General features: G+C 38.7%; 1 protein-coding gene across 1 annotated transcript; it reads left to right on the top strand.

Annotated features, from left to right (window-relative positions):
- The first annotated feature begins 389 nt into the window (after window positions 1-389).
- On the top strand, window positions 390-10,140 carry LOC135470142 (uncharacterized). The gene is made up of 6 exons (XM_064748918.1): window positions 390-518; window positions 3,191-3,228; window positions 4,301-4,419; window positions 5,539-5,613; window positions 7,807-7,917; window positions 8,776-10,140. Exons 1-6 carry the CDS (start codon window positions 460-462, stop codon window positions 9,778-9,780), a joined length of 1,407 nt encoding a protein of 468 aa, XP_064604988.1. The 5' UTR covers window positions 390-459; the 3' UTR covers window positions 9,781-10,140.
- The last annotated feature ends 2,380 nt before the right edge of the window (window positions 10,141-12,520 follow it).

Raw genomic sequence — 12,520 nt, 5'->3', positions numbered from 1 at the left:
AAACGTTTTAAACGCGCAGCTCAGATCAAGACAAGAGTTAAATATTTCCTACTAGCGGAGTAATGTTATTCACTATTTATGCCCGCATTGTGTATCTCATTTCTCATTTTCAGGAAAACAGACTCCCTTCACTGAACTAAAACTTGAATAATTTCATTTGGAAACGCAAATTAGACGGTTCATTGTAACAAGGCCTGCCCCAGCTGTCGCCACTAACGAATGCTTTGCACGATGTCTGCCGCCGTAGTTCTTCTGTGGCAGAGGTAATTTTTGTTTGTTGAGTCGGCGATCGTGTAACTGCTTTGGGGATTGGCTGAACGAATTTTGATTATCCAATGATTGCCTTTGTAACTGGCGATGACGACATGTGTCTGGGAAATGAGGCATGAGAAAAAGTTAGATGCTTGGGTGTGAAGTCATTTCTGTCTTAGACTCGCAATATTGGTTGATTGGGGATGTATGCTGGCTGGACAAAAGGAGATCAAAATGGTGCTGTTTACCTTAACTCTCGTCCGACAGTAAGTATCTGTTATGAAGACAGATTTTGACGTAAAAGTCTATTTTCCTTCGGCCGTACGTCAGCTGAGTGTTCAACTCCTCGCTCAGACACATAAAGGTCATCGTGCTCTGATCGTTGTAAATCTCAAGTTCCCGTCTAGACTATGCACTTGTTGTTGTGTTGCCGACAGGAAGCTTATACAATTCTAAACGCTCAGTCATAAGAGGATTTGATAACATTTCAGTTGGTTCTTTCTTCGTCGCGTCGAGTTATACGATATTAGACGTTATAATTTGCCGGCGGGCTCTCAGTCTCGTGAAGTTAATTTGTGGGTAGCATTGCAGTAGGTGGTAATGTTGAGTAAGCCTATTACAGTCGCCCTTTTTAGGCGCCAGACAGCAAGTCAGATGGCTAGACTAGTGGACTTATTTTGTGTAAATGACTGATAATAACAGCCCAGATGCCAATAAACAGGCTTGTCATTAGTTTGTTGTATTGTGTGGTTCGTCCATAAACATAAATAGTGGAAAAGGTCACTTTTTGTGTGCAAACAGTATATCTGTAATGCCTTACCGTGACATGTACATTCTAGTGTGGGTACTTATTAATGGGTTTCCTTATTTAACACTATCTATTGTTCAGTTAACAAGTTTTTGTCTAGTCTCAACAAAATGAGTAGTCTTGATTATGGCAAAGTGTGATGGATGAATAAAACACTACTTCTATAGTACAATAGTATATTGATGCTGTTTTTTCAAAATAAATTTGACTTTACACACCAAGTCAATCATGTATTTCCAAAGGTCACATATTCTCCATCTACTTGGTCCTTTAATACCATTTGCATGGACATGTTGTAGGTTAGGAATGGTGCATTTTTCACATTGTTGTTCATCATATTTGCAGCACTTAGGGCCTAAGTATTCCTTTATGTTACTTTTACCTTTGTTTATTGGGAAAGGACAGTTATCTGCCTCTCAAGAACAAGTGCATGCACACAGGATATAGCTGGCTTGGAACAGTAGCATATCACCTTAATAGTAGAATTGGATGAAAGGAATCAGTGCCTTGGTTTTGTTCCTGCATCAGATTTATGGTGTTGAGAGTGACACCCTGCAGATATTCATTTCATTTGTTTTTGAGGTATAGGTGTTTAATAGTTTTCGCCTGGTTTCTGAGATGTTTGGACATATGACTAGAGCTGTGTCAAGTCAAAACTGTATAACAATAACAAAAAGACCATCATTAAGAAGACTTCATTCGTAAATTGACTGATACTCCCCAAAAATGCCTTCTTCCAGAGTTTTAATTTATATTTTTGGTCGAAATTTTTTTTATTTTCTCACAGTGTTAATTTCTTTAAAATCCTCACCATCTTTATTAGCCATAGCTTAAAAAAAAAAAAGTCTTGTCGACTGATACTATTTTTTACTGATAGGATCAGATTATGCCAACAAAAAATCAACCATGGTGTGTTTCTTGTGACAGTATATTTTGTTACCTGTAGTAATGAGATCACTGTTGGAGTTGGCCATCTCGTTGTGGTAAAACTGAAAAGTCCTGATTGTCATAATCACCAATCAGATAAAAAATAGACAAAACTGAGGTTCTTTTGCCACGGTTGGTCAAATTTCTGATTGCTTCTACATTGTTATTTGTAGAGGTACTGTCTTACCATATCTTGTGGTATTGAGTGGAGAGGTGGCATATTTGTGAAGCAGGACCTCAAACCATTGTTAAGTAACAAGTGGATTGTAGCATAACCTCTATGCCATTACAACGTATCAGTTGCTATTGTAATGTACTGTCTTTCATGTGACGTCATCATGATGAGGTGGGAAAGGAACATTTGATGTCAAGAAGATGACATCAAGGTCCTACTGCCAGGCATTTGACAGGTCCGCATTACTATGGAATTATTAATGTACTGGTGTACTATTAATGGGTTCCCATCATATGCCTGGCTTCAAATGTTCCTCTTCCAGCTCATCGTAATGAAGCCATATTAAAGACAACACAAGGTTATAGTAGAAAGGAATACATTGTAAGGGAGACTCCGTGGACGAAGGGGTTAGCACTCCAGCACGGCGCAATGACCCAGGAGCCTCCCACCAATACAGTCACTGTGTGTTCAAGTGCACCTCATGCAAGCTTGCTCTCTGGTTGAATGCAGGAAGGTCTTCCAGCAACCTTTGGATGGCCTTGGGTTCTCCCAGGCTCTGCCCGGTTTCCTCCCAGCATAATGCTGGCTGCCGTCGTGTAAGTGGAATATTCTTGAGAACGGCGTAAAACACCAGTCATTGTAGACATTGCTCTAAAATGAAATTTTGAGGTAAGAATGGCTTGAGGTTCTGCTACACCCTTTGACATCATAAGGGATTATAAAATAACCAGGCACAGCCCCAAAATAAGCAGGTTCAACCCCTCATTTTGCTTTTAATAGCCAGCAAGTTTCAAAATAGAGGAAAATAGTACATGGTTGAGGGTTCTGTCGCTCCAAAGGAAAGTGTGAAAAACTCTGATAGGATTATATCCTCCTAGAAGTTTCAGAACGAAATGTGAAAAGTTATAGTTTCGTTACCTTTATATTTCTCTAAATTTGCACTTTTTGGGGCCAATTTTTGTGCAAATACAGTGAGTATAGTCTCATATTCTTTCAGTTTTTGGAATTCATATTCTATTATCTTTCAGTGGTGAAACAGTTGCCAACAGAAGAAGTATTATCCAAGGTAAAAAAAAAAAAAAAAAAAAACCAACATTTTTTTCACATTGATACATTTTTTTGTCTTTACACATTCATCATTCATCTTTTGTTTACAAGTAGTTGTCATGAGTGTAATTACAGTTTATTTATTTTTATGATTTCATCTCACAACACAAAAAAGCCACCACCCCCCAAAAAACATGTACACAGAATATTACAAGTCTTGTTCCTGTGAAAGTGGATTGTAAAAAAATTCTGACTAATTTTGTTGATATCCAGCAACAGGCCTCGACATAAGAGGCGATTGAACCAGCTGATCCCCTGTCGATCTCCTAAACATAAATTCAGGGGAACGGATTTTTAATCACCATGTAAACTCCAGGGGAACGATAATTTCACGTGTTGGCAAGTACATTCTGCTCTCGGTAGATCACAAATAGCTAAATTTCTTTCTCTTACATGAGAATCTGCACATGTCGGTTTAAATAGAAAAAGAACTGATTACTGATGTTGGTAAAATAATGTGTCGGTGAGGATAGACTACTTATATGTAATGTGACCTATGATTGGCTCATCGAAAATTGCGTGACCAATGAAATATTTCGTTTCATAATTCCAAATAAATGTTCACACCTCTGAGGAGTTTGTATATATATAAAATCGACTGTAATTTAATGATTAATATTTACCACATTTACCACGATTACCACATTTAAATCAATCAAAGTATATTGTTAAAATCAGTACATATAGATGACAATTCTCTGTATGAGTTTTCTTTCAAACACGATCAAACCTGATTCTTAAAATGAAGAAAACATATAGTATGTACATTGGGGCCCATTATCTTTACATGACAACGTGGATATATGTACCATGAAATGCTGCCATTGACACAAGACCTTTCTGTAATCAGATTGTTAATTTAATATGTGTGTTTGGGGTTCCCACACTCCTATCTAGAGGGTGACATCCTCTGGATTATAGAGAAATCGGCGAAAAGAATGCACAGTACAAGGCTGGACGAAATGTTTAAGCTTGAGGGGGATTCTACTTCCTCACTAAAGTGCTACAAAAAGCTGTTCATTTCACTTCAGGACAACAGGATACTCCCTTGTCAGAGACGGGAGAACAACAGGCACGCCTTGTTGGTGGAAGGTTGAAGGACGAGAGCTTCACCCATGTTTTCACAAGTGACCTCAGCAGAGCGGCTAAGGTATGATGTCCATTTAATATTTTTCGTATTACTATATGTAACCATGTTTTCACAAGCGACCTCAGCAGGGCAGCTAAGGTATGATGTCCATTTAATATTTTTCATATTACTATATGTAACCATGTTTTCACAAGTGACCTCAGTAGGGTGGCTAAGGTGTGACCTCCATGTCGTATTTCTTGTTTTCTAATTGGCAGCTACTGTTAAGACTATTTACCACAGAGATCAAAAGAGATGAAATAAATAGTTTAACAAGAGATGCCTTCAAATGCCAGGGTGGGAGTGGGCTTGCTGGGAAGGGGGTAGATATATTTTTTGAGGGATAACAACATTGATTCTTGTAACCAGTCTGCATTTGAAAACCCAGCTCATCTTTGGTTCAGAGACCTTTGTAATGGACACAGATGCAATGCAGGTAACATCCCACATGTATCAGATGGTAATAGTAATGACAAATAAGTCTATGATAAAGTGGGTTAACTCGCATGCTGATATTTCCTGTAGCTCTTTCAAATAGTACTATATGCTAATAGTTTTGTCTGTACAATTTTGCTTTATTATTTATTTTTGGTGAGAAGTTTCAAGATATTGATGTGAAGCTGGTTTGGTATGAATGAAGAAAATTTGGTGTTACATCTGGGCGGAGAATAAAAGAATTTTTTGACTTTCAGAAAGTTTGGAAAGATTGGTGTTTTACGCCGTACTCAAGAATATTTCACTTATACAACGGCAGGCAGGATTATGGTGGGAGGAAACCGAGCAGAGCCCGAGGGAAACTCGCGACCATCAGCAGGTTGCTGGAAGACCTTCCCACTTACAGCCGGAGAGGAAGGAAACACTTTGTAAGAGTGAAAAGAATAAATTCTTGAGCTAGTAAAATAGGAAACTACATTATAACATAAACAGAAAAATAGAGCAAGCATCCATTTCTCTGTCTTTCAACTTATCAATGTTTAAACTACATATATTTAATGGAAGTACATGTATGTGTAGAAGAAGGATCATCACTAATTAGTAAATTACATGGTGGCTAAATTAGTATCTTTTTAGTCCACTTGTGAATCCCACTGTCTTAGATTCAGGTATACTCAACTGTTCGTATGGTGTGTCTATATGCAGACTGCTCAGGTGATTGTGGAGTCAAATCGAGTCAGCCGTTGTGAGTTGGTGTATGATCCTCGTCTCAGGGAAAGGGTAAGTGCACACAAATGTATACAGGGTTTCCACTAGGTCCATTTCATTTTGTATTCCCCCGGAAAAGCTTCTGAAAATTCCTCTTCAGATATACAAAAATGTGAAATAAAGAAAAGTGGAATATTTGAATCCTTTTACGGATATGTTGACATTAATAAATAGTTAATGCACCAAAACCAACCAATCTGCACACGCACCAAACTCCTGTGTAACCACTATATTACTGACAAGTCCCGTTCCTGTATCTCGTTGAAATATCTGTGTTTAGTAACTGTGTCAGAGACACATGCAGCACTAATGGCCCATTGTCAGGGGTTCACAGACGTTAACCTATAACGGTAGTTAAGAGGTTCAAAATACTGAATACGGAGTTTAAAAGGCTCAAAAGTATGCTATAATTTAGAGAAAAACGGAATATATTTCAGTAAATCTCAATTCTGAAAAACACATTTCTTTTGAAGTATATGTAGCACAGGAAGTCTGTTTTGTATTGTTTACATGTTCGTACCACGCACTCCCGCCAATATGATAATCATCCCAACATAATCTCTGCTTTCTTCTCTCTAATTTGGGGGACATCACCTTCTTGAAAGGTGCATGGAAATCCCAAACCCGTATTTCAATTTCGATGTCTAATTACAGAGAACTATATTACCATGTAGTGTACTCTCTCTAACATATATTCACAATCCGTGTACAGATAGAAGTCTCTAACATTTTACAAGCTATATGTTTTCTTCGTTTTGAAAGTGTCAGGTTTTGTCCCATTCGAAGGAAAAATTCATACAGAGAATTGTCATGTATATGTACTGTTTTTAATAATATTGTTGATTGATGTTACAATGAAATAGTTTTAAAGTACGAATTATTAAATTACATTTGATATTCATTGTTTATGTATTGTCACTCGTGTAAATAGTTGACTGGATAATAGGTGTATTAATTCTAGGACTTACAGGAGGGAAGGCTCTGATACAACATACGAATTTGACTACGGACATTGTGAATTACACCTTATGAAAAGACTCAAAACTGAAGGGGCAGCACTGCCCTCTTGCACTCTCCCCACCCTCCTACCACCAACCCTCGGCCTTAAATGGAGTCAAAATTTGTTTTTTGGGGGAAACCCTAATATACATGAAGGTGTCCCTCGTCCAAAAATGGTGAAGGTTCACCCTGTATTCATCCCTCCAACAGTCATACCTGCCCTTATAAACAAGATATCTTGAACAGTTTCAACCAATCAAGTTCATGCTTGCATATATATAGTGGCTTGAGAAGTTGAGGTCAGCAAATGGACAGTTTTTGTCGCTCTACTAACTGTAAGACATCAACCTTTTCATACCTACATGTAGACATTATTATTCCAGTGTAGACATTGTTATTCCAGTGTACACATTATTATTCTAGAGTACACATTATTATTCCAGTGTACACATTATTCTGTGTGGAAAAGATAACCCTTTATCTAGTCATTGTTGTTCATTGTAACCCAATAAATGTTGAAGAATTTAAATTGTAAAATGAAGCACTGCATAGCTCTTCCACATTTACCGAGCTAAAGTGAACAACAATGATAATGTCATTAATTCTATTCTAGTATGCCTAGTTTAAACTTTTGCATATTTATTAGGAAAAGTGAGCAAACAAAGCAAATTTAGTTTTGATCAGGTACGAAAATTATCAGGATCTGTGTATAAGTTTAACACATTTATGAAATTCTTTGTTTTTCCGAAACCCTTTGGTCAAGATTAACTCTTCTGTATATTTATCATGGAATATGAAATTGGAATGATCTTATTCCTCCATCTTGAAAAGAGGAGTGGTATGTAGCTGCTTCTGTGGTTCCATGCTGTAAGTTCACTGTAAGTTGCTTATATCTGGACAATTCACCAGAGCTCATGAAAGTGACGGCTTCCATTTAGTATGTGAGATGCTTGTAGTTGGTGCATGTCTTTTGGTCTGTCAAACATTTAAACTCTAGAAACTTTATGTTAATCGAAAGTTTGGCTGTGGGAATTGATACTGTCTATCTTTAATTACATCTCAGCATGTTTTTGTTCAGTTTGTTTGAGATGTTAGCCACATTGATATTTATATGTCCTACAAATCGATACGTTAGCCCTTTTGAATTGATTTGTTTCAAATATGTGTTTGACCAGTTTGTTTCACATTTTATTTTTATGTTTTCAGAAATTTGGAAATGTGGAAGGGAAAACGTACAAAGATTTGGTTGCAGCTGCAAGGAAGAGTAACACTGCACCTGCAGATTTCAACCCTAAAGGATCTGAAAACATTAAACAGGTATATCTGCATGCACATTGGCTCAATGTTCAACAGCCTAATAATTCATGCTAAAAAAAGGAAGAGAAGGGAAGACACGTCAATGGTTTGGTTATATGATTTACAGTGAATTTCATTTAACTTTCCACGACTTTTCACCAACAAATCACTCTTACAGTTGGTTTATCTCCCCTTAACTTAAAATTTTTGGAAGAGCTTCTTAAAGTAGTATTGAGAATAGTTAAGTGGAAGCTTCATTAAAAACATTAGAAACACATGAATGATTTATAGGTGTGAAAAGGTTGCACTGCAGAAAACTTTGCTCATGGACATTTACACTTGAAGATGAACCTATGCTAACCCATGACTTTAATGATAAACATCTTGAAATGCTTGATATGCAGTGGAACCTTCAGTGTCACCTTCAGGATGTTATATGGCCCACTTCGCACTAAGCCCGTATCATGGCAATTTGCATCCACGTTAGACAAAAAGTAGTTCTTTGACCAACAATTTGGACTTGATATTTTTCTTTCCTACAATGTTAATATATTTGTGAATTTTAATTGAGTGTTTACTAAAGTGAAGCAAAATGTATGCACACCTATATATATCTGTGTGATCTGTAGAACATTTGTGTGTAGCATATAACAGTAAGAGCACAAATATATATGTATATAACTATACAAAGTATTCCAGTGACACCCATTTTTTATTCCATACTATTTGGTCTCTTAACAAATGCTATCAGTTGACATATTTTAAAAAAAAAACTGAGTGTTACAAGTTCAATGTAGTGAGCTTACTTTTAGGACAAATGTAAATTGTCCATCCATGCTAACCCATGGTTCTCATGATAAACTTGATGTGATGTTGTAGCTGAGAGACAGGGCTGTTTCGTTCTTCAAGGACCTATGTGAAAAGTTGAAGAGCTATAGTGCTACAGAAGAAGCAGACTATGTGCCCGGTTCAATCAAGCGTCGCATCGAGTCCGAGGCAGAGAGCTGCGCCGCGAGGGAGTCTGCAAGTCACCCGGCTCGTCTACTCCACCCAACCTCTACCTACGCCCCCATGAACAAAGTGGTGAGCCCCTCAGGGCTGATGGAAGATGACATTGAGGAGAGTCAGGTGAAACGGCCGCGCCACACCAGCGCGGACATGGACAGTGACGCGGGGGAGACCATGTTCCCCATGGAGATGTCACGAGCTGGTGCGCAGGCAGGGGAAGGCCAGGCTGACACATCCAGTCACTCCGATACGTCTCAGTCAGTGATCGCGCGCTCTAACTCCAGTAGTTCCTCCGGCTACGCAAGTCTCCCTGAGAATCCTGAACTGCAGGACTGTGATCTGGAGCAGCTGTCCCCAGGCAGTGAGCGTGAACAGGCTGCAGCTGCAGCTGCAGCCGCCTCAAGGGAGAGTACTCCATGTGATATTGACTCCCTCTTTCACCCAATTGTGGCAAGTGATGCAGAAATCAAAAGTCAAGTTTCGCCAAAGTCCCGTGACGTGGCCAGGCATGACTGTCCAAATGTGTCGTTATCTCCCTTGCTAGAACACAGGCTGTCCAGCATATCCAGTATTAGCTCCGGTCGCAACAGTAGCTTTGACGATGGGGACGGGCTGGCGTTGTCAGCAGCCGATGTTCTGGTTGTCAGTCACGGCGGCTTCATGAAAGAACTGATCCGCCATTTCATAGAGGACCTGGGCTGTAAGGTGCCCGGGGGCAAAGGTCACGCATTACGGGTGTCACCCAACACGGGTCTGTCCAAGTTCACAGTGACCGCCGAGGAAGACAACGGCCGTCCTGTGATCACTTGCCTGGTCATTCATGACAAAGATCACCTCCTAAATATGATGGTTCCTCAGGAAGATTTAGCTATTTAACGACTGCTATTTTGTTTAGCCTTGTGGACATGCATAAGTTGCAGCCATTGCCTTGTGTAGATTGTGTCTGCCTGTTTCATTCTGCATGCTGTATGTTGTAGGTATGTTTGAATTACCTCCCCTGATATCCTCACTCGGGATGATATATGACCAGTTTCAAACTGGGATTTTGTACGGATCTGTTCAGCTGTGTTTTAGCAGACTATGATCTGAAAAGATTAATACCCATTTCAGCTTATGGTTTACATATGCATGATTTCTCCTCACAGCCAGTGTTAACACATAACAGAGTATAAATTCTGGGATTGTTTCCACATCAGTGTGTGTGCTTTGGTGAGAGTCCTTACCTACGCCGCCGCCTTCCAACAAGAAGTACATGACCAGTTTTGTCTGAACGCACAGTTTAAACTAAAGTCAGATTTTTAATAATCTGTTCGTGCAGGAAATGCAAATGGCAACATGAAGCACACTTAATTATTGTGCTGTAGTTTTGATATGTTGTTCCATTGTTTTGCATTTCAGCAGACATCTCTTGGAGACAAATGTCAAATGAGAGCCTGTGACATTTGTTAGTCGTTGCACATTTTGTCAAGTCAAGTCATATCTGTTTTAGAAGTTCATCTGAATGTCTGCATGGTGTGACTATCAAAGTGCCTAATCAATGCATAAAATAGAATGTACCCAAGATACAACCAGAGTGTTACTGAATATCCTAACAGGTTTTGATGATGACCTATCAATGTTTGTTGGAGAACCATAGTTTGTAGTTCTTGGTTTTGAGATAAGGACTCTCCTGAGTTCCTCATGTACAGCAGTGTTTAAGCCTCTGTGATCTGCTGCTGGGCACCCTGGGGAAAGGGTTTAGGGTGCCGTTCAACCCACGGGACGCCCTGTCAGTGTGTATGAAGGTTTTGAAATCTGCTGACGCGTATTGATATATGACTGTGTTTATACCATGACTACCGTATATGTTCATTTGTCTCTATATGTATATTTTTTTGTTTATTATTTTTTTTTTCACTTTGTGTATGTACATTATATTTCTTCAGTAAGGTTTTGAAGCTGTACTGTTGTAGATAATAAATACTTAGTAACAGCTATTGTACTGTACTGATGTATACAGTCAAGCGCAAACCACGCACAAACTATTACCGTTAGCTGCGAATAGCAGCTCTTTGAGGTACATCCCCCTCCAGATGACTAACCCGGTTGCAAACAAAGCACAGCCTGAAGTCATCCCCACGATTTTTTCATCAGTTTGACAAGCTTAAATATTTATGAATTGTAAGAAAAACCTTTTCACAAGTTTCTTGGAAACATTTCGCATGGTGCATCCTTTTTCCATTTGTTTAATTTTTTTTTTCATTAATTCTCTGGCAGGTTACCAAGTAACTTGTTTGAAGAAAATGGATGTTTGTACATGTATGTTATTTTCATTGCGAAATCCTCTGTCTCCATTCTAGCCTTCCGTTTGGATTAATTTAATGTTTTATTTATTTGTTAATCTGTGTAAACCCATTTTTCTCTGAGATCTACATTTTCTGGTAATAAACTTACAAGCTTTTCATCAAGAGCCTTATAAAGAGTGAGTGAAGTTGTCCGTTAACTAACGTTAGACTTCATACTTTGGGTTTTAACAGAGTACCAAAATGTAGTTAATGTGCTTCATGAAACATTTTGTGCAGTACTTGTGAAACAGAAATTGAAATACATAATCAGAAAAAAGCAAAAAAAGTTGGTTTATCAAATTTTGAAAGAAGCATAGTTCATGTTTCACTCAAGTTAGCCTTAACCTAACACTGCACTCAGTGCTTTCAGTGAGAGCAAGACTTGTATGAATACAGAGGTGTAAGTAATTTGTGCTATTGTACATGTGTATCAGCCGAGTTCTAATAATAAAAAGCTGAATTCCTTGTGTAATTAGCTCCGAATGCAAATCCAGACTTCATTCATTCACTGTTTCAACTTCTTCATTGGTACGATGGACTGTGGCTGAGTGAATAACACGTTTGCCTTTTAGTCTCTATGACATACAAGTTCAAAACCAGCCTGGGAAAAGGGATTTCCCTTACTCTCACTATTCGTGGGACCTTTTTGATGCAAGTTTGGCAGTTGTCATATTGAAGACTGCTTGTCTTCACCAATGTGGTGTGCTTACGTATATGTCACGGGAAAGGTTGTCAGTAACTTGCCCAAGGTACACTGGGCACTCCTGTGTCCACCCATAAAACTGACTGCATCATATTAGTAAAAAATGCTTGGTATTTAACAGCAATCAGATAAATAAATAAATAAATAGATTAATTTCTTCACTGAGAAAAAATGGCGTAAAAGGGGCTTGTTTTGAAACAGAACATTGCTGTATTTCCTTCTTGTCTTTATTTGACCTTGGAGCAATGTGTGGTCAAAGTAGATCTGGGGACCATTTGTAAAGTGTTCATGTCGCCAACCTTTCTAGTAAGTAAAACATGTTCTAAAGTGCAACATCTTCTCCTGCATCAAACAGTACACTCCACTTTTCAGCGGACAGTCGTCGTGGGGATGTGTATATTCCTGTATCCTGCTTCCAACGCCTTACGACGCTTGACAAGGTTATCTCCCTTGGTTTGGTTGAGGAAACAATGCTCGCATACCTAAAGCGATTTGCCTATACATCAATTTTTTGCGTCAAATTGTTGGGTCTTTTGCAGCATAAAGTTGTTACATCGTGACACCTCGCCCAGTGTGAGGGTCAGTGACA

This window comes from Liolophura sinensis, chromosome 1 (assembly GCF_032854445.1).
Source record: "Liolophura sinensis isolate JHLJ2023 chromosome 1, CUHK_Ljap_v2, whole genome shotgun sequence".
Lineage (NCBI taxonomy): Eukaryota > Metazoa > Mollusca > Polyplacophora > Chitonida > Chitonidae > Liolophura > Liolophura sinensis.
Note: the sequence above shows the minus strand (reverse complement) of the source record. Positions and strands in the feature narration are given on the sequence as shown.